Genomic DNA, 23,204 nt, shown 5'->3' on the forward strand with positions numbered 1-23,204 from the left:
CCAGGAGAGTGAAAGTTCACTAATTTACATTTGACTTAGAATGCACCTAGGAAGATGGGCCTCCATGTCCTTTAAGAACAGCAGTGCACCAAATACAGGTTGCCCCAGTGTAAGCCACAAGAAATGACAAAGACTCTCATGTATAGTTGTGAAAATGTTTTCAGAAAAATTCTGGTCCAGTTGACTGCGATTTGATCCTGTTTGTAGATATCAGACATGAACTAAAAGCTTTGGCACAACTGAGTTTTCCCACTGGACAATGCCGCTTTACAAACTACAGAATTACCTATGAAGTGGCTTAAGGACAACGTAGCCCTGATCTAAGTTCTAGAGAAAATCTATGTGGGCAGAATTAAAAAGAAGTTTGCATGCAAGGTAGCCTATCAGGAGTCTGTCAGGAGGAATTGACAAACATTGCCAAAATCTTTAGTAAGAAGCTTGTTGAGGGACACCTAAAATGTTTAACCAAAGTCATACAGATAGGAAATTCCACCAACGATTAAGGGTTAGAAATGTAGGGTAGTTATGTAATGCTTCTGCTTTGCCACCAAGTGTTCTGTTTGTTTTAAGTCCGCTGGCTGTGATCTGCACCCCTTTGCTCTTCTCTGCTGAATGATGTGGTGAGGCCTTGCCATGTTGAGACCTCGTTTCATGTGTGGACTTCTCTACCTTGCCCTCGACAGATTCTCCAGTTGGCCTCTGATTCATGGCATAGATCCTCTGTTCCTCCTGACCAAGCCCTTTGCCTAGCCCTCTGGATACATCTGCCTGGCTCCGCCTTATGGATCTGACCCTTGCCAGGATTCTGTATTTCCCTCAGCTAAACCCTAAACCTCTCTGGTTTATCGTCTGTGCTGTCTGCCTCACTCATCCAAGCTCGGTGTTTGAGCCCTCGGACCCACGGATCAGTTCCTGTGCAACCTCATGGAGACTGAGAAGGTTAGTGGCTTTTATTCAGTGCGCTGTCACTTTCACTGAGTTTATCACGCCCACTAACCTCTCTCTTTCCTCTGCATTGGTTCTTGTTTGTCCTCCCGGCAGTTACCTGACAGAGCTCGCTTTGATTATTTTAATAAATCATTGTATTACTACTCCTGTTGTCTGGCTGAATTATTGGATCGCCAGACTCAGCATTACAAATTAAAATAAATAACTGAAAACACTATCTGCTTATTTTCTCTGGCATTAGGCCAATATAAATATTTTAGTCACTCTTAACAGGAAATGTTTAGCATAGGGAAAATTTTATTTTTTTCCTTCATTCATACAGTGTATGTATGTGGGTTTAACTGCATTACCATAATCTTCGGGCTACAAGTCATACTTTTTTTTATAGTTTGGCCAGTCCTGCGATTTATAGTCAGGTGTGATTTATAGTTCGAAAAACACGGTAATCTTTTTTCATGTAACCAAAAACATTGTAAAGATGTAAGAAGGTGGTTGCTAGAAAACGAATATCTCACTGTTAGACAAAACAGACATAACCCGAATGAAAAGTAACCAATCAGATTATGTAGTGTGATTTTTAACTCATCCTCACAGTAACATTATCATCTGCATTTCCACTTACCAGTCTTGTGGCATATTTGACCTGATCATTTGTGGTTTCTGTTAACTCCATGATATACAGGTGTTTATCTGTACAGTGCCACATTTGTCCATCTGAATCCATCAAATATCGTAAAAAGAACAACTTGAAAAGGAATTCATCCAGGCCTTTTTGTACCTGTGATAAATATTTCAAAAAGAAAGCAATATTCTTTATGCTCATGCATAAACCAAGTCAAAATGTTAAAGAACCAGATTAATACTGGTCAAAAAGTACAGGTACATCTAATAAAATCAATATTATGAAGAAGTTTTAATAGAAAGGTAGATTCATTCAAATATTTCAAGCTTTTGTTTCTTGTCATTTTGATTATGGCTTACCGATAAGAAAAAGTAGCTATTCTGTGAAAAAGTTCAACATCGTAAATTATAGGTGTCACAACCTAATTAGTTAATTAACTCAAAACACCTCAAAAGGTTTTCTGAGCTTCGAAATGGTCTTAGTCTGGGTCTGTAGGCACACAATCACGGGGAAGACTGCTGGCTAGAAATATGTCCAAGATGGCAGTCCCTGACACCCTTCACAAGGAGGGTAAACTAAGCAAGCTGGTTGTTCAGTACTGCATCCAAGTATATAATAAAAGTTGAGTGGTAGAAAAAAATGTAGTTGGAAAATGTGCACAAGGAACAGGGATAACCACAGCATTGAGATGAAGAGTAAGTTAATTCCATTAAACAGTTGGGGTAGCTTCACAAGGCATGAACTGAGCCTGGAGTCAGAGTACCAAGAGCCACTACGCACATACAAATGCTACACATATGATCCTACTTTTCAAATGAAAATAAATTCTGCAATTCATTTAGAAATCAAGGTCCCAGAGTTTGGAGGAAGAGTGGAGCAGCACAGAATCAGCATTGCTTGAAGCCCAGTGTGACACTTCCAGTCAGTGATGGTGTTGACCAATTGATGAGTATATTGAAATTAACTAACTTTTCAGAAGTTTGACCTATTTAAAATATCCTCTTATTTATCTTATGTAATCTCTTTTATCTGAGGCACTGAATTTTGAGTTTTCATTAGTTGTAAGCCCTCAACATAACAAAAGAGGTTTGAGTTGCACTTTCTAACGAGTGACAAAAATATTGAACTTTTTCACAATATTCTTGTTTTTTTATGTGTACCTGTATGTGTGACAAGCCTTACCGAGGATGTGACATCAAGGTGAAAAACCTTAATATCTTTTTGCTTCGGAGTGTCGTACAAAGACTGGAGAACTTGGTGGTCATCAATGTCATGTTCAGTTAGGCGAATGCACTTTTTATAAGCAGTTCCTTCTTCAACGTATCTTTCCAGATTTTCATACATTCTTTGGACATAGAGGGACTTGCCTAAAATAGAAGGAAAACAGTGTATTATCTGGCTTACTATACTCTTATCAATAATAACAGGAAACACATATTACTTTATAGACAATTTTGAATCGGTTCATTTTACATGTATAACTTACCAACTCCAGCACGATGTGAGGAGACGATGCCGACAGTATGGCCACCTTTAAACATCGCGTCCTTCAGATCTAAGGGGGACGACAAATGCCTGGACAAATACTCCTGGATCTTTTCCAATGGTTCTTGAGGTACAAAGTCTTTTTTGAACTGACTGAATGCGGTGGGAATATAAGTGTGTTCCCTTTCAGAACTACAATAGATCACAAGCCTGTAATCGTGACGATTAAAGTGAGCGCTCAGTTTCTGAAAACATTTCTCCATTGCACAGCTGACATCATATGTAAGCTGATCTGCCCAGATCATCGTGTAAACCTTCTGGCCAACGTTGCCTGGTGTGAGACATCTCCTCAGGAAAAGCTCTACTTGCTCAAAGGATGTTGATGGGGAACACAATAGAACCTCGTCATAACTTGGTAGTGGGTCATATTCACTGGTCATATACAAACAGATACTTGAACTCAGAACCTGGTCATGTGGGCAGATTAGCAGATTTGGTTGCTTTGGGATGAGTCCTTTTGGGAGACATCTTCTTAGAGAATCATCTCTTGTTTCAGAGAGCACTGGCTCGTCTGATTCATTTGGATCTTCATTTTCTGGGTCAGCCATCATTTTAAATAAATGCCCCAAACTCCGTATGTCCAAAAGATCATGGAAAAGCATTTTCTCATTCCTGATGTAGTCTCTCCACAAGTCTTCCAGTTTGCTTAACCCAGGAGTCTGGTCTCCAGTTTTTTCTGCATCTTCATGTGATGAAGGACTAACGCAGACAAAGGATTTGTCATCTTTTTCGTTATGTAATTCACCACACTCAAACTGGTTGAAGAGCCTTTGCCATGGTTTCCAGACATCTGAAGATGAGCAGTTAGGTTTGATGAAAGAGAGCATCACAAGTGCTTGCTCATCTATTTCCAAATCTACATTTACAGGACTCAGAACACTGCATAAGTAGAATATTTGTTCTGCCGTGAAGAAGTTTAAGTAGTAGTGTTCAGCTCTAACTTCCTCTGTGAACTTTTGCCATTCACCAATAAATGACTCCATCTTCCTGGATAGAGCTACAAGTTGTTCCATCAGACTTCCATTAATGTTTACAGGAATAGTCTCGCAAAAGTTGATTTCCATGTTGATACTTTTGTCACTTTGACTGTTGCAATGGATCTTTGCATTCCAGCATCTGAAGAGAGGATTGCCTGCAGTATGAAGATCTACAAATGCTTTGGCAAGTCTCTGGACATTTTCAAACACCTAAATATATAAAAAAACATGTATTATTACAACTTATGGAAACATTTATAATTTTATCAAATGTATATACATTTTATTAAAAAGAAACAATTTTCCTGATCACAAAGTTATAAATATATGGAATCAATGGATTGAACCTCTGTGAATTTTTCCACTTCAGTCTGATTTTGTTGCTTTTTTCCAGACATGAGCATGAGCTTGTTTTGTAGCTCTTTCAGATCCTCATAGGTTTGTGTCAAACATTGTTCTTGTCCGTCCTGAATCTGGAGGGTCAGGGAAGTCTCCAAATTAAGCTGTAGAAGAAAAATACAATTTGGTTTAGTTCACAAAGACACAAAAACAAGTTAACAAGTGTGTAGACTGATCACCATGTCTATCAGCATTGTATTATCTGCCAACCAAAATGTTGATCACCTGCATATCACTTTAGATATCCCCCACCATTGATTGACTTTTTGACTAATGTGAACATCTGTTTCTTTTCTGTATCCCAATCAGTTTATGGTGTTCACCACATGCTTTGCTTGCCTGCTTCATACACCTACCTATTATGAGTTGGGGCCTGCTCAAAATAAGGAAACTACGGGAGATAAACACTGCCAGAAAAAACAGTTATAGTCTCCAATAAAAAGAAACTTAGGTTTCACAGTTGGAGTCACTTGCACATAAAAATGTAAGAAAAGGCCTAAACAATACTGCAAAAATTCTGTGGTTGAAAGAGATTACTAAACTATAACACAGCCTTCACTATGCTACAAACATATTTGGATCAGGTGAGTTGGAGAGTTGAGATTTCTATGTGCCCTCTTTCAATCAATAACACAAATTTGCTGGTTTGTGGTTTTCTAACAATACCCACTTATAGAAATTACTTTAAAAATGTTGATTTGGATTTATAGAAAAGACAATTAATTATAGTTTAATTGTTACTGAACTTGTTTAATAATTTGTATACTTCAAAATAAGGAAAGAGAGGAACATACTATTATTGCGTTTTGGAGAGGGTTAAATAAGTTGTCCTTCTTTTCACTCCTTTTCAAATATGTAAATTACAAAAGTATTGTTTAGATTCTTTTATCTTTGATTTGCACTGTGTTTTTATGGGTAACTATTGATAAATTAAGTTTTTATTATTTTCTGTTCCTTACATGATTTAAATAAACTACTTGAACTCAAACTTAATTCTGTAATGCTCTGCTAACCATTTTGGAGTCTTCATCAACACTAGTGCTTTATATCTTTTAACCTATTAAAATAGGCAGAAAATTAATAAGAAAGCCCTAAACCGCCCTTACTTACATACATTCCAACATCACAAACCGAACTATCATACACCCCATTTTTAGTTTAGGAAGGCTTAGTGCTATTAAGATGGATACTGGATTCTGCCCAACCCAGCGATTCCCCTACCTATTACTACACTTAAAACAAAGAATTATATTAATGTACCCGTTTCTGGTTTTGGGCCCTAATAGTATATATTCCTCTCTCATTTATGGACGTGGCCAAAGACAAAGAAGAAAATTCAACAGATCCATGGGTTTCTCTGACAGTCTTTAACCATTCCAGATGACGAGCTGTATCTCGCTGAAACAGGAAAAACAAACAGGAAAAACACAAGTTAATTTCATGTTATTCTCAGATTTAAAATAAAATTATCATGTGAAAAGAAATAACAGATTTACAATAACATTTATATCTATATGAAATGAGCAATGTTTAGTTTTTTTGAAGCATATGTATAAACTATGTACAAACAGTCTTTATTTGGTCATTTTTAATCTTTCGTTTTGAAACGTTTAGAATGTTTCACAATTTAAATTATTATCTGTAGTGTGTACATGCTCACAAAAAACAAAGATTATCCATATCCCATATCCATATAAATGTGTGTCAAAATATAACAAAATGTTCCATATACCAGCGAAAAAACAAACTATAAAATCTGTTTGACCTACAATTTATGTAGAAGATCAGGTCCAAAATGTTTTAAATGCATTACAAGTTGTGAATTCAGCAGCTGAAAAAAACGGCATACTGTGGCTGCTTACCACTCAAGAAAGAGCTACAGATCCATATCTAAATGTCTTCAGCTTCCAAAGGTCAGTCACATTGATACTAACATTATTTAAAATATAAGACTTTCCACACTGTGGAAAATCTCAGAGTATGTGTTAGAAAGTCAAAACCGACACCTGCACTGGAAAGGTTGATGTTATGTCGGGTAAGAAAAGAACTCCAAGGTTCATCACCAAGGCCATCCTGAAGAATGTTGGCCATGCCGGTGGCAGCATATCAAACCAGACAGTCCAATGGACAGACCGGGAAGATAGACACTTCTTCGAGCAAAGCCATACAGTAAAAGACCAATTGGACTTTCAAACTCTTATCTGGGCAAAGAAGATGACTTCAGGTGTTCTATTTTTGTGGTCAGATGAAACAAAGTATTGCATACTTTTTATACTTAATATACTTTTTGGCCACAGTGTTCTAGCCTTCAGTTGGTATAAAGAGTGAGAAGTATTCAACCCCAAGAACACCATTTCCACAGTCAAGCTTGGTGGTAGGAACATAGGCATCATAAAAAAAAAGACCACATACAGATTCTCAATAACAACATAACCTAGTTAACAGAGAAACTGGATCTCATCACTGGACATTTTAGCATGACAATGACCCAAAGCATACAGCTAAAGAAGTAAAGTAATGGTCTGGTAACAGAAATATTAATGTTTTGGGGTGGCCCAGTCAGAGTACCAACTTCAATCTGATGGAGGATTTGTCAAGGAAGCTTACGATTTTAAGGATTTGGAGGGTATTACCAAAGATGAATGGTCCAAAAGTACAGTGGAGAAATGCAAAAAGCTTATCAGCAATTTTGACAAATGTATGGTTGCTTTAATAGCTGATAAAGGCTTTTCATTCATTATTAAGAATGGTATCAATAATTCTGGACTGACCATTTTTTGTTTAAACACAAATTAAAAGAAAAAAATAATTTATATGCAGAGTCCTGCACCTGTTGGACAGTCTTCTTAACTTTTTGTAGGTGTTTGTGTCATTTCCAGTCAGAAAACAACATCTTGGAAAAATGACAAAATCTGTCAGAAGTTAGAATTAGTTTGGACTTAACTTTCAAGAATAACCACTAAATGAATGATTTTTCAAACCATTTTGTTTATATTTTGTTGTGGTATATCGATGGCCTAACTACAGCTGAAACGGCTTAACTCTTAATACATTAGTGAAGTTGAATCTGACTCAACAGTTTTTCTGCATATCCTTGCAAATTCCTCTAGATATGATAAAAATGTTGGAACTAAATATGAAAGTAGGGCTGAAATGTTTTTAGTACTATTCTAAACCATGCCTATTAATACTGTCCAAATTAGTATGCAGGGGTACCATTAACCATGTTTTACAACCTATTGTTTGTCTTGAATACTGATTTTCTTCTCATGTTTTTCTACACAAGAAATTCAGGATCATTAAGACAATTTATAAATGTAATTTATGATGTTTTTTACAGCCTTGAGCATTCGATTACATTAAACCAATTGAACACCTAAAATAAAAGTGAGCAATTTCAAGTTTGCAATTAAAAACTTGAAATTAATTTCCTCTTGTTTGGTTACATTCATTCAACAAATAGGAAAAACATTACATTACCAGCTTTTTTGGCAAGTCTTTGTCATTTTCAAGAGCTTTCCACAGTGTTGGCAGTGAATCCATGATATGCTTAAAGCTGGAGTCCGGCTGTAACCCGTACAGCAAAGATGAATAACCAAGAACGGCATCATGAAAAAATGCCACTCGATCCACATCTTGATCATTTTCTCCAGCAGAAATAGAAGCCAGGTCAACAAAAACTTTCAGCTCATTGATATCTGAAAAAGAAACTTTACTTTAACTACAAACATTTGTTTAATTTTTTATTTTTGCCAACAAGACATTGCATCAACTGTACCTTTAAGTTCATTTTTCACCCAGTTAATAAATGCTCCACTTTGACTGAGCACTCGAAGGCACTCCTTGCGTTGATCCGTTATGTCTTTCAGAATATCTTTTGCACTGACAAAGTTTTCATCGATGTAATTCAAGTTATTTCTCTTGAAGTTCACCTCATTCTGAAAAATAACAAATTATAAAATGAAATCACAGATTAGGATTTAAAACAGTCATGGGGATCGTTTGCAAATCCTTTTGCTGTTTCAAAATTACTGTTTTTAAAATCTAATGTCATGCTTTAGGTTTTTGTTTTACTTTGGACTTTTCTAGACATTTCCTGCCAGCTTATGACCTTTCAACACTATTCAATCTACTCAGTCTGCCTCAAGCCACCACTCTGTTCTAGATCATCTCCACCTGTTGCCACTAATTAGTTTTCACTCTGGTCACCTGTTCACTGGCTTACTTATACCTGCCTCTGCCAGTTCCTCCCTGACAGAATGTCTCTTTTACCCGCACTTCTCTCATCCTCATTTTCTGCCCAGTGTGATGGGTCAACCTGCTGGACTCCTTAGTTAAGTCACCTGTGTCTCCATGCTGCAGTTCTGCCTGCTTTCCTGTGAGTCCCAGCCGTCTGCTCTGCCTCTTCGGGTTTAGACTGACCCACATGGCTCAGTCTGGTCTCTTCCTGACTGCATCATCTGGTCTCCTGATCATACTTGCCTGCCTACACCTGCTGCCAAGATTCATCTGCTAAGTCTGGTTCTACTTGTCTGCCTCAACCGCCACTACTCAACATTCTCAATACACCTTTTATTCATAATTATGTGTCTGGCTGAATATCAGGTTCACCTATTACATCTAATAGTTTGCGAGGCTAGACTTCGCTTAAACAATAACTATTCATAATGAAAAAAATTTAATTTATTTTAACCTCCTGCTTAATTAAAAACCTTACATTTTAGCCATCTAGAGAGAATATGGCACATTAATATTAATATCTCATTGCAAGTTTTCAAAACTTTTTAATTCATTTCTTTAGAAAAATGCTACTTATTAACATGTGAGCGTGTGGTCACCAACAATCAATATATTGCTGCTTATATATACTCTATTAAGAGTATAAATAAGTGCCTGCTCTATCAGGTGACTGTGGCTTGATGGGTTGAGTAGTCGTCTGGCAATCAGAAGGTTGTGGGTTCCTTCAAATCGACATGTTTATTTGCCCCTGGGCAAGGCACTTAAACCCAAGTTGCCTAGCGTGCTGCGTCTCAAAGTATGAATGTGTGCACGTTAGTGAGAGTGATTGGGTGAATGTGGCTATAGTGTACAGTGCTTTGGGTAGTCAGCATGATCGGAAAAGCACTATATAAGTTCAGTCCATTTACCATTTATCTACTCTTGACTTTGTTTCCTTCACTGTGTATGAAAAGGGCTCAATAAATAGATTGATTAATTAATTAATAATGTGCATCAGTAGTAGAATAAATTGTCTGCAACTGAACATAGCTTCAGAATCCTAAATACTAGCAGATTTAAATAAAATCCCCAGTTAATATAAAAAAGGTATAGCTTTTTAAAGGGCATTCATAAAGACACCTTCCCAGAGTGACAGACATGAGTAAACTTACCATTTGCAGCAATTTCTCCAGGATGCTGAAATCTCCTTCTGGACACAATGCCTTCCTGATGTCCATGATTGTTTTGGAAGAGTCAATTACCAAATGATGCTCATGGTACTGCCTAATCTGTTCAATTCTTCCTTTGATCCATTTTCTGTCATCAGATGTGTTAATCCTGCACATTATAGCTAAATCTTTTTTCAGATCTTCATATTTTCCTTTGTAGTCCTCAAAGATGTTGTCAACGTCTTCCAGCAGCAGTTCTCCACTCTTAAGGCTTTCATAAAGCTTTTTATACTGGCTGTAGCAACTCTGGAATATTTTGCTGTGGACAAGATCAAGAGTATATATTTCTTCTTCTACTTCTTCTTCTTCTTCTGCTTCTTCTTCTTCTTCGCTTTGTTCGCTGTCATCTTCATCAGAGTGTTTTCTTGACAGTTCTCTCACTTGGTTGGTCCAGCACATTTTAAAGATCAAACTGTCTTTAATGGCAAGTAGTTCTGAAGCCATTTCATAGACGGTATCAGAGAGGTTGAAGTAAGTAACCTTCCTTGTTTCCTGTGAGCGGCGTTTATCAAGCGTGCAAACTTTCATGAAGTCATTCAAATTCATTGAGTCAAAGTTCTGTTTAAGTTTTTTGTCCAACCCCTGGAAGTCCACTGTAATTTAAAAAGAAGTGTAAAGATTAGAAAAAAAATAAAACAACTACATAAATTAAATGATACTTGTTCTTAAATGTAGGTTCATATTTGTAAAGGACTAACAATTTGATGTTTAAAGATTCTTTGACATGTCTTTAAACAAAAAGTTTTCCTCTTTAACTACACTGACCATGATTCTGCTTGAGGCTCCTTCTAGGATAAAAGTAGCTCTTTCCCTGTCACTGTTGCCACATGCTAGATCATAATGAGGAACTGTGTGAATATGATGTAAACTACTGTTATGCTACGACTGCAGCACTGTGGGATAAATAAAATAGGAGGAATGACTATCCTTACGACCTAATGCTCAACCTGCTAAGATACCGCAGTACACAATTCATGCTCTCCAGAAGATTGGAGTTTGAACCCAGGGTGGTGAAGCACTTTTAATTTTGTTGTTTATGTGACAATGACAATAAAGATTTAATCTAATATGGAGCCACGTTGTCAGCGCCTACATCAACTCAGCTTTAGAGAAAAAAAAAATAGTGCCCCATGTTCTTCTCATTTTGGTAAATGGGGGTTAAACAGATATCCATGGGCTGGATTTGTCAGGATGGATTTCCCAAGGCTTCTTTCACACTGCAGGGAAATGTGTCCAAAATCAAATCTTTTTGCACATATGCGACTCATATCTGTCGGAATTGAACAACCCAATTCCGATCTTTTCACCCCCCAAAAAAATCTGATTTATGCCACTTCCATATGTGGTACTAATTCAGAAAAGTATTGGATAATTTTCATAGCATCCCCAGCCTGAACAGTCATGTCGCATTTTAATTGGTCTTTCACGTCACTTTCTAGCCTCTCACTGCACGTCCACACACAGTGGTAGCAGCTAGCGCTCCGTTAATAGCTGTGCTGCTTTCTTCTTACCTTGTTTTATCTTGCTATAATGTGGTCTTAATATTGTCAGCTCCCATTGCTCAACAGCTTTCTTATAATAACAAAATAATAACAAGGGGAGATCCCATAGGGTTTACGTTGGAGATTATGTCATTGACAAGACCCTTTTATTCCAGCTCTCGGAGTTAGTGTCACGTCTTTTTGCCGCTGTTAATCAGGGTTAAACTAGCTTTACACACATATATGGCTGGAATGTAAAAGTAGTGGCAATAACACAGACAGGCTGTTTGTGTGCTTTGAAAAGAGGAAACCTTTTTTTTTTTTTACAATCCCTAGAAAGCATAGTAAAAATAAAATTCTTATTAGGTCAGATCTTACCATGTTGTTTCTCACTTATATGCCAGTAAGTGTGCAGAGACAGAGGCATCCTGGCATGCCCCTAGTGGAGGACATAAAGTATATTCCACTTCCTCTCCCAACAAATTTACAGGGTTTTATTCCTTTAAAGATGAAGTGTTGTCCAAACAAACTAAACTTTTCATCAACAATCTGGCATATTTACTAATTCTTAAACAATATAAATCATATTTATATTGTTTAAGTGACTATTTTCTCCTCTCATTTGCAATGAATTTTACCCTCTCTATCTCTAAAACATCCTGCCTCATATACTTCCAGAACATAAAGAACATTGTTCCCTCCACCCTTATTTCAAGTATCCACTCTTCCTGCCTCCTTGACTTCAATAATCTGCTAACCCCTGAAGACCTGGTCTTTCACTACAACACTGGTCTCCATAACATTCTTGACTCACTTGCTCCACTAAAAAATAGATTTGTTTCTTTCTCCATCTCCACCCCCTGGTACACCCCAAATCTCCGACGCATGAAAACCAAAGGACTGCAACGTGAAAGACTTTATAGAAAATCTGGTCTCACTATACACAAAGAAATGTAAAATAATCACATTAATCACTATAAGGACTCCATTGCCAGCACTAAATCACAGTACTACTCCAGCTTAATCACTGCCAATCAACATAGCTCTAAGTCACGTTTCTTTATACTCAACAATACTATCAAATCCCAGGACTCTTCCCCCCCGCACCTTTACACAACCTCCTTCTGCAATGACATCATGTGATACTTCACAGGAAAAATCAAGAACATTCACCAGAACCTTGGATCAACGGCACATCTCAGCACCTCAGCAGATCTCCCCTTGCTACACATTCATTCTCCTCCTTCCATCTTCCCACTGTCTCGGAAATCACAGAGCTCATCCGGAAATCCAAACCATCCACCTGTCAATTGGACCCCTTCCCAACACAACTTGTCAAAACCTGCCTCCCCTCTCTTGTTCCCCTCATCTCCGCTATCATCCGCACCTCCCTCACCACTGGAACTGTCCCTACGCCTCTCAAAACTGCTGCCTTCACCCCGATTGTAAAAAAAACCTGGTGCCGACTTCAACTTCAACAACCTCCGTCCTATCTCCAATTTACCCTTCATTTCCAAAATTCTTGAAAAAACAGTTGCCTCCCAGCTCCATTCTCACCTATCTGCCAACATAAAGAATTTCAGTCTGGTTTCCGGCCACTCCATGGTACTGAAACAGGACTCATCAAAATTATGAATGACTTCCTCATGGCATTCTGGACTACTCACCATCCTCATCCTCCTCGACCTGAGTGCAGCCTTTGACACCATCTGTCACACCACCCTCCTCAGTAGGCTTTCTTCCATTGGCATCACTAGTCCGTTGGACTGGTTTATTTCCTACTTCTCTGACCGCACTCAGTTCATTCAACTGAAGACCCTCAAATCCACCCCCTCCCCCGTCACCTCAGGTGTGCCCCAGGGCTCTGTACTCGGGCCCCTCCTCTTCATCATCTATCTCCTTCCCCTTGGCAATATCTTCCGCAAATTTAACATCCACTTCCATTGCTATGCCGATGACACCCAGCTCTACCTCTCCACGCAACCATTGTCCTCTCTTCCTCCCACCTCCCTCACAGATTGCATCTGTGAAATAAAAGCCTGGTTCACCAACAACTTCCTTGAATTAAACAGTAGTAAAACTGAGGTTCTCCTCATTGGCACCAAATCAACCCTTTCCAAAACCGACAGTTTCCCACTTGTTATTGACAGTTCCTCCATCTCCCCTTCCCCCAGGTTAAGAGTCTGGGTGTCATCCTCGATAGCACCCTATCTTTTCAATCCCATATCAATAACATTACCCGCTCTGCCTACTTCCACTTAAGAAACATCAACCACCTCTGTCCCTCCCTTACCCCACACACTGCTGCCATACTTGTGCACAGTCTTGTCACCTTCCGACTGGATTACTGCAACTCTCTCCTCTTTGGCCTTCCTCAGAAATCACTTCATAAACTACAACTGGTCCAGAACTCAGCTGCTCGCATCATAACAATCACTCCGGTCGTCCGATAGCTCCACTGGCTCTGCGTGCATTTCCACATTTAATACAAAATTCTCATGGTGACATTCAAGGCCCTTCACCACCTTGCCCCCCATATCTGTCAGGCCTCCTGCACATTCCCACCCCCTCCTGTGCTCTTAGATCCTCATCTGCTTTACACCTGTCTGTCCCTTCCGCCCATCTCACCACCATGGAGAGCAGAGCATTCAGCCGCTCTGCCCCCCGCCTCTGGAACTCTCTACCATCCCTACTTAGAAACACGGACTCACTTCTCCATTTTAAATCACAACTCAAAACTTATCTATTTAAGACTGCCTATTCTCTTTAATTATCAATTTCCCTGTCCCAGCCTCTGTATTTTTTAAATGTTTTTTTTTGTTTGTTTTGATTTTGTTTCTGACATTCTGTTTCTTTATCCTTTTGTACGATGACCTTGAGTGTCCAAAAAAGTCACCTTTAAAATAAAATGTATTATTATTATTTATTATTATTATTATTATTATTATTATTATTATTATTATTATTATATTGCATCTGTGCATGGAAAACTATTTTGATGAAATTTCTTTTCAAATAAGACTAACTTGCCAGCTCACTTAATACACCTTATTTTGGCCTGATTATTGTGCAGTCTCAGCATGTTTAAAGAACAGCAATTGCTTCAAAAACAATACTATTTAATGTTATGAATTGACATATTTCAAAGGCTGTTGTCAAAAGACTTAAACAGGAGCAGGATAAGCATAAGCGAAGAAAAAAGGGAAATCCATTAAATTATTCTAACATAGATTATGTTGTTTAAAAATTGGTTTTTGATTTCTTGTGTATTTTTTCCCTTTTTAAAAAAAATCTTTGTGCAGGTCTTATGTTTGCATACTGTATGTCCAGCTGGAGTAAGACTTGAGTACTTTTAACCCAAAGGTTTCTAAATCGATGGTCCTCTTGCATAGTTTACAGCAAGGTTTGTATCGCTTGTTTTTATGCTGCCAAAGCTTGTTGAAAATAAACAGTAAAAGTAAAATATAAAATTTGACAAAATTAAATTTAAGACTTTGGCTGTTTAAGGCCATAAATATAAAGTTCTATATTTTTTTAAGACCCTATGGAAACCCTGATGATAGCTTGTCCCAATACTTGTGTTGTACCAAGTGTACCACAAGAAAGGAAACTGAAGTTTAGGCATGCAATTAATGTTACTTAAGGGAGGAACACAAGGTACAACAGCCCCTAAATAAATTGGACATTGTTAAAGTGTAGAGTAGATCAAGAAAATATGTCCATGAAGTGGTTGTGCATTTCCAATGAAGCGGGGCTCCTTAAACTGCAAAATCTTCATTGACCTTGACAAGCATGGCCTAACAACATATTCTGGAGCTACTGCAAGAGTGCAAATTATGTGTTACACTTCATTTCACTTATTCAGGAAAAGAATCATCACACACTTTACTTTGAATGTTCTTTGCAAGCACTACCAACCTTTGACATGTTCAGGTACCTCCTGACAGGTTTGTAGGAGACCTTTAATCAACTCTTTTTCAGTGGAAACTGCTTTTGCTTCCTCTCTCCTTAGTTTAAAAATTTCTTTCATGGTAGATTCTTCTTTACAACGACCATCATCACAGAGGACATCTAAAAAAAAAACAGTCCAACTAATAATAAACAAAGGCTACCATATATGTGACATTTAAGACAAAACAACTGCTGACAGAGCACTGGAGAGAGAAATGGAAGATGGGGGAATCCTTAACAGAGCTCTTAGACAGGATTTGGAGACGGATGCGAGCCCACCTGGACACACTCAGAGAACTTGGGAACAGGTACATGAGGCAGACCCTCATGTTCCTTAAGGTCAGAAATGTGAGATGGGTCGTCCACGACCCCTTTCAGGAAGCCTGGGATCAGGAACGTGAGGCTTCAGTGGAGCCATAAAAGGCTGAACAGGAGGTGCAGATGGGGACAGGGCAGATGGCAATAAGGAGTTAACTCTGGTGCTTTGAACAAGAGTGGAGATGCTGCCTGGATCATCAGGAACACGAGGGGAGGTCTTATGTTGTCAGTGGTGAGAGGGTGCAGTAGTGATGGGGAAAACTGAGACATTGGCCAGAGGGTGAGCTGGGCTGGAACACTGTATCAATATACTCTAGCAGTCTGTTTTTTTTTTTTTTTTAAACCCACTCCTGATTGCCTCTGCCATCTTTGGAAAAAAACCTACTCGGGCCAGTTATACCTCTGCACTTCAGTCCTTCACCAAACAAAGAAAAAAAAGACAGGAAAAAACATGACAAAAGAACTCAACCAGCTGGATACGGCAAACAGAGTTCTTTAATAACAAAATAGAGGAAAAGAAATAGAGGGAAATAGGGTCTTGCACATGGAGAACAGACATTAAGCATTCATAATACATAAATGTGATATTGTACTATGTGAGAAACAAAGAACTAACGTCACTAAGCAAAATTTGTTTTAGATTTTGTCCTCTGCATTGAACCCATTCCTTAGAGAGCAGTGGACTACCACTGTGCGGTGCCCAGGGAGCAATCTGGGGCTAGGTGTCTTGCTCAGGGACCCAGGGTGGCAGTCTGTGGAAGCTGAACCAGCAACCTTCCAGACTCTTCAGGATGCAAGTGCCCTGCTCTCTAAAAACTAGGCCACCTCAGCCCCAATTATTCTTTAAAAATGTACAGAAAAGTTAAATATTGTACATTGTAACACAAAGCAACTACAATAAAGTCCCAAGCAATTTTGAGAGTTAGATATAAGGGAATAAATGATTAAAAACAACAGAATAGTTAGAAAAGCAACTCACCTATTTTCAGCAAACCAAGAAAGTTTCGTTCTTTTTGGAGAATTTGGTTCAAGGTTTTCATTTTAATCTGCCCAGTTAAGAACTTTTCAGAGACAGATTTAAACACTGAAGCTCCCAGAGTCATCCTCACTTGTGCTTCCTCTGACAGTTTGCTAATCAGGTCTCCTCCTGCACCTGGAAAACAATATTGCATAGATGGCTGTTCAGGTTTGAGAAAAGGTAAAGAGAAGCAAACAGGAAGTATAACAGTTTATCCCGAAACAAAGGGGCTTAATTTTCTTCATCATTATTTCCTCACACATGCATAGTTGTGATTCTGTAGTCTCAGATAACGTTAAACCTATTTCAGCTAACCATTTTTATATTCACTTAAGAATGTCAGCAGTATTGAGCAGTATTGCCTCCCTGTCAGTAATAGAAATTGTAATATACAATAGAAATACCCGCATTTCTATATTTGAAACTGGAATATTGTAAATTATTTTTTTACTTGCCTGAACAGATCATATCTGCACCATCTGCAGGTTGTACAAAATGCCCCTGCCTTTGACAAAGTCATAAGGTTTTAACACATCTCATCACTGCTAATCTGGCTTCAGTTGCTCTTATGCATCTTTATATGGACAAGCACCAGCCATGTACCCTATTTTTCGGACGGTAAGTCGCACTTTTTTTCATAATCCTGCAACTTATATTCAGATGTGACTTATATACCAAACTTAAAAGCTAATTCATATTGACCAACATGAACCAAGGAGTAAACATTACCGTCTATAGCCACAAGATGGCTCGCTAGGCTTGTGAAAACTCTTTTGCTCCTGTACCCCTTAAAAATGAATTGAAACATTAATTTATAGACAACAAAGATTGAACCTATGTTTGTTTATTGTTTGTATGTATGTTGTGCGCTGGAAAAGACCTTGCTGGTTGGAGTCGCTAATTTACCCCATCCATCCTCCCTGATATGTTCCATGTTATTCAGCCGGTTGTGGATGCAGCTGTGTAATTTAATAAATTGTCTTACCAGATTAAATGTCAGTTTTTAAATCTTGGGTTGTGTGAAATACATTTCTAAATAGATGCATATAGTCTGGTGTGACATATAGTCCTGTGCGTCCTAATTATGTTTTTTTCCTCTTTATGACGCATTTGTTGACTGATGCGACTTATATTGCAGAGCGATTTATAGTCCGAAAAATACGGTGAGTGAACTTGACAGACCCCTTTCAACAATAGCATCAGGACTCTGGGTCTCTTTCAAATTGGCAAAATTCTCACTGCAGGTCTTAATACTCAACTCCAATGTTTTCTGAAAATTTTTATTTTTTTTGTGAGGATGTTCCCATTACTTTTAAAATGCTGTCTATATCTGATTCCACTGTGAAATGTTTGCGGCTCCAACCCAGCCCCGGGGGCATGGGTGTGGATTTGGGGGCCATGCCCGTCCAAGCAGTCAGCTTGGGTAACAAAGCTTTGTTCGGATCCTTGTGCTCCCCAGCTGTTATAGTAACCTCTTCTTGCATAAATGTTTCCTTCAGTCAATGTTCAACCTGACATCAGTGCTTATGTTTAATCAGTGTGTATGCTTATGCCTGGCTTTTGAGGTTGATGAATGGACATAGCACTACACTCAGTGTTGGCAGATCTGACTGATGTTTCCAGCCCAAACACAACATAAAACCCGCCCAATTAGAAAAAAAAAAAAAAAGTCCAAATCACAACCTCTTTTGAACTCATGTTATAAGCATAGAAGTATTACCCACACAATAAAGAACACTAACCTGACAACAGCCAGATGCATGTATCGCTCCGCCTAGCTTCACTCACATACATCTGGGACACCGCCATAGGAATTGCCTTTACTGAAGGCTGGGCCTTATCAAAACTCCTTGCATATGATTGGATAAGCCAATTGTCTGTCATCTTTATCGACGTGCTATTTCAACCACTCACACCGAAGCTAACCCGTGACGCTGATGAGACCGACGCAGGAAAAAAAACAACTTTTTTTTTTTTTTTATGTGTTTGCGGCTCTAGTGCAGGGTTTCCCGCAGTGCTATCTTGGCGAGGCGGCCGCCTCGCCAAACTCACGCTACCACCTCGCCAACATTCCAAAAAAAAAAAAAATAAAGTGACGCTAACACGCGGTTTGTTGTTGTTGCTTTCGGAATGAATGGCAGGGAAAAAACACATGGATACCCCCGCTCCGCGAGTCGGTCCGCGGAAAACGTGTCGTCATAATAAAGCTATTTACAAGCATAAGTCAAGTGGAGCACTATGGCGAAAGCTGTTCGCTCCACTTGTAAAAGCAAAATCTGTCGAGCTCTATCTGGCATTGAGACATCAATTCCTATTGCCATATTGCTAGACAGGACACTGGGAAAAAAAAAAAAAAAAAAAAAAGAAAGAAATAGCAGCATCAATGCTAACGCTTGCTTCCTCGATGCGAGCCGCCATTGTTGTTGGAATCTCACGGTCGCTTCTCCACTACGTCACATCCATGAAACACCCGCCCTGCGTCCTGATTGGCCAGACCATAAATTTGGTTGGGGAAATCACTTTCAATGAGCGATGTCCCAGATTAGAGGTGGGCGATACCGGGAATTTTTAATCGATCCGATACCAAGTAAATACAAGGGGCGGTATCGCCGATATCGATCCGATACCGATACTTTTAACATTTGATTTTTATTTTATTATTACAATTAAATAATAATAATAATGTTATGTTCAGTGTTTTTTTTCCTAATCCACCTCTTATATCTTTCAATCCTCATGTAATTTTGTCTGTATTGTGTGGACCTGCTTGTTGCTTTAATCCTATAATTTTCCCCGTCGTGGGATAAATAAAGGATTAGCTAATGTTATCTTATCTTAAATAACACTTTTTAATAGGATATATGTACTGGGTTCTTTCAAGGTCTTAATTACATTTTCTGTGTGGGCTCCAGTAACATATGATAGATAATATCTACTTTGAAAGTTAACATGAACTGCTGCTGAAGAGGACCACACAGATCTACCTGGATGTTCTCTGGAGGACTGAAACGCCTCAGTCAGTGACGTCAGTCTGTGGGTCTGGTCTGTCGGGGCAATCAGAGAAGTTTCCTCTGTCGCTCGACGTTTTCTTCCTCATGGTTTTTCACGTGCTTTGATAAATTTGTTGTGTTTCCACTGAATTGAACCGGCTTTTTACAAAACATATTTCTCTCTTCATGTTTTTCCGCTTTGGCGGTCTATCTCTCTCTCTCCGTGTCTGAACAGGAGCCGCGCGCCGTGTGCGGCGGTTGTTTGTGTATGTTGAGTTGAGAGAGCACAGTGGGCGGGACAGGCTGAGCCTGCGTGCTGATTGGCTGGCGCCGCTGAGCCATGTATGAGAGGGGAGGGGGAGCAGCAGAGTGCTGGTGTTGGCACAGAAGGAGAGACTGGTCTGGTGAATCTGCTGCAGTCAGCACGCGCGGGAGAGAATAAAAAGGATCGATCCTGTTAAAAGAATGTTGTTCAATATCAATACCCGCGTTGGTATCGATAGTATCGATCCTAGGATCGATCCGCCCACCGCAGATGTATGTGAGTGGAGCTAGGCGGAGCGAGACATGCAGCTGGCTGTTGTCAGGTTAAAAGAACACACCATTAGCACACAACTGCACTAAAGTAGAGAGAAAATGTCACACATACAGGCTCCCCACAGCATGTGCAATAATGCAACCAATGTCGCAGTTCCACCGGCCCTACTCATTTTCGTCCGCCTGACTCATCTACTCCGTACTCAGCTTCGCTCCGTTTGTGATTCCGCCGGCCTAGAAATGACTGGAAGAGGGAAACGCTTCCTGGGGGAAGCTTCAGCCCCCGTCCCTGCCTCTGTTTGCAACACTGAGACTTAAAAGACATCTGTCAGAAGCTTCTAGCGGTTTTCCTGGGCCCTAGCTGGATATACTGCTCCTTAAAAGAAGCTATGTGATAAAAGCACACACTATTACATATATTGCTCTTATGTTAAGAGCATTATTATTTATTTTGATTTACTGTTAAAAATTAAATAAAAAATAGATACAAATCCAAACACATTCTCATCTGGTTGAGAGTGGCAACTAAAATAATATGTATGTTCAAAAGACTAATACATATACTAAAAGCATGTGTCATGAATGATTATGCAGCAATTCCTTTCCCTTAAACAGTATACTTCACAAGAATTAACAACAATATGTGCATTACCTGCCATTTGGAAGACAGTTTTTGCCATGTTCCAGTCTAAAAGGTACTGAAATGTTAAGTCTTCATCTTCAGAATAAGCTCCACTGGCCTCTACTGGCCATGACTTGAGCACAACAACTGACATCAGTTTTCCAAACTTTGTGATATTGTGCTTCTTAGACAGTTCTTTCATTCGTGAACCAGATTTATCCTGAACAAACAAAAATGAAAAAACAAGCATGGGAATAACAAAGTTACTATCTGGTCACAGAAACAGAGATAAAACCATCAAGAATGTTAGCATCCATGGAGGGAATTTTTTACAATGGATTAAACAATTGTATTCTCCAAAACAGACAAGAAAGAAACAATTTTGGAGAGATGTGTTATTTAAACGAGAGTCCAAGAACTGATATATCTCTTTAAATCCTCTTCAAATATCTAATTGACAGGATGTCAAGATCACATGATGAAGACTTCAGTGTTTTGCTCAATTCTGTAAGGCCGTTCATAGTTAATGTGGTAACCCAGTTAGATAGACTTTAAAACAGGAGCTTCATTAAACCTGGGTCCTATTTTGTTTCCAACACGGTCACAAAAAGATGACATTTAGCACTACATACATGTCTATTAAAAAGATGCATTGAGCCCCAAAATGACATTAGATTGAAAATCTTTACATAAAGGCAATATGATTAGTTTTATTTGAATTTAATATAATCACTACCTACTTTACCATAAGCTTACAATGAGTTAAAAGAAAAAGAAGACTAAAAATGGTTATTTGTGCAATGCCCGGCATAGTGGCAGCATCACTGGTACATGTCCTATATCGTTTTAATTTTAAATTAATTATAAACAAAACCACTGTCTAATAAAAACTAACACAGGCTGCAGGATCCCCAGGGAGCTACCATAACCAATCAACTCTGGGGACCTGAGAAATCTAGTGGTGGTCATAGTAAAAGGTGGCTACAGATTATTTATTAGTTTATCTTCATTTTATTTTTTCAGACCCCATTCTTAAAAGATACCCCGTCACTGTCAAAGGAGTTGAGCACCTAGACAAAATATTCAAAGTATATTTACATATAAATTTAAAATGTTCTTCTCATTATTATTTTTTCTGTTATTACCAAGCTTACAGATTTGCTCATATTTGCACTACTCAACCCATTAGAAAAGCCTCAGATGGAATGGGGGGAAAAAAATAGCTGAGCTGCCCCGAGTAGGCTGTTGCGAGGATGCACAACGACACAACTTCTCTGTGACACATTGTGTGCGGTTGGCAGTGTTGTAGTCAAGTCACTATGCCTCGAGTCCGAGTCCAGGTTCGAGTCACCAGTGTTCAAGTCCGAGTCAAGTCCAAGTCATTAAAAAAAAAATCCGAGTCGAGTCCGAGTCGAGTCCACTACTCATCCGAGTCAAGTCCGAGTCGAGTCACTATTGATCCAAGTTCGTTGTAGGAACTTGCCGTGACGTGACGTATGACATGAATCAGTAACATTCCATTGCACTAATAACTCTTTCGCTGTAGTTACCCTTGGTTTTACTCGGTAAAACGACTGCTTTTTCCAAGTCTAAGATGTCTCCTAACCATGGTTTTTAAACATTGTTGTTATGGAACGTGCAACAGCGACTCGAGGTACGCTCATAGGCCACATATGAAGGATGTTAAAGCCGCAAGCGGCGTCGATCGGCCCTCGCAGCCAAGCGCACTCCGGCCTATTGGCCACCGCCGCGGCTCTGGCCGGCGGGCGGGGTTCGCGCACCGCTGCGGTGCTGGCCGGCCGGGTTCCCGCACCGCCGGCCGCCCGCCACCGTAGATGCTGTCACGCATTTTCCTCGCCCGTCCACCGGGCGATTCCCACAAACGCGTTCGGCAGCGTTCCCCCATGACTCACAACATATCTGGTGTGGATCGGTCGTTGCAGCGAGGAGATACAGCCGTTGGATAATGATAATGCATTTGGCCACCGGACCGGACTAAATTGTTCGGCGGGCCGGAAAATTTATACCGATTCCTGGACAGTGACTACAAACAGAAAAAAAAAAAACGCCCGCTGACGCCATGAACGCCGAGCAGGAGAAAAACAACGACTTACCTTTCTATCAACTCGGCCCGTTTTTCCAGGCTTTCCAAGCCCTCGACACTCAATCCATCGTTTGAGCTGAACGTTGGTATGTTGTTCCACAGTTCTACCAGTAAAATGGGCGCCTGGACATCCTTTTGTGAAAGTTTAACAGCGGAAAAGTCGGTCATATAGTTGTGTCTGTTGCATGTGTAATGGCTGGTTGCTACGTGCGCTCTCACACTGTTTGCCCAACCTTAGCGGCAAG

At 39.3% G+C, this 23,204-nt stretch overlaps 1 protein-coding gene across 1 annotated transcript in view; it reads right to left on the bottom strand.

The window, feature by feature from the left end:
- LOC105938291 (E3 ubiquitin-protein ligase rnf213-alpha) overlaps positions 1 to 23,204 on the bottom strand; it is a 106,286-nt gene that overhangs the window by 45,172 nt on the left and 37,910 nt on the right. The window contains exons 18-28 of the mRNA XM_036141658.1: positions 20,886 to 21,075; positions 16,668 to 16,841; positions 15,338 to 15,490; positions 9,882 to 10,531; positions 8,270 to 8,429; positions 7,972 to 8,189; positions 5,752 to 5,889; positions 4,440 to 4,595; positions 3,057 to 4,302; positions 2,753 to 2,937; positions 1,571 to 1,726 (exon numbers count right to left, since the gene is read on the bottom strand). Of these exons, the coding sequence (XP_035997551.1) occupies positions 1,571 to 1,726; positions 2,753 to 2,937; positions 3,057 to 4,302; positions 4,440 to 4,595; positions 5,752 to 5,889; positions 7,972 to 8,189; positions 8,270 to 8,429; positions 9,882 to 10,531; positions 15,338 to 15,490; positions 16,668 to 16,841; positions 20,886 to 21,075 (3,426 nt within the window). The remainder of the gene's footprint in view (positions 1 to 1,570; positions 1,727 to 2,752; positions 2,938 to 3,056; positions 4,303 to 4,439; positions 4,596 to 5,751; positions 5,890 to 7,971; positions 8,190 to 8,269; positions 8,430 to 9,881; positions 10,532 to 15,337; positions 15,491 to 16,667; positions 16,842 to 20,885; positions 21,076 to 23,204) is intronic.

Source organism: Fundulus heteroclitus, chromosome 9, assembly GCF_011125445.2.
Source record: "Fundulus heteroclitus isolate FHET01 chromosome 9, MU-UCD_Fhet_4.1, whole genome shotgun sequence".
In the NCBI taxonomy this organism is placed as follows: domain Eukaryota; kingdom Metazoa; phylum Chordata; class Actinopteri; order Cyprinodontiformes; family Fundulidae; genus Fundulus; species Fundulus heteroclitus.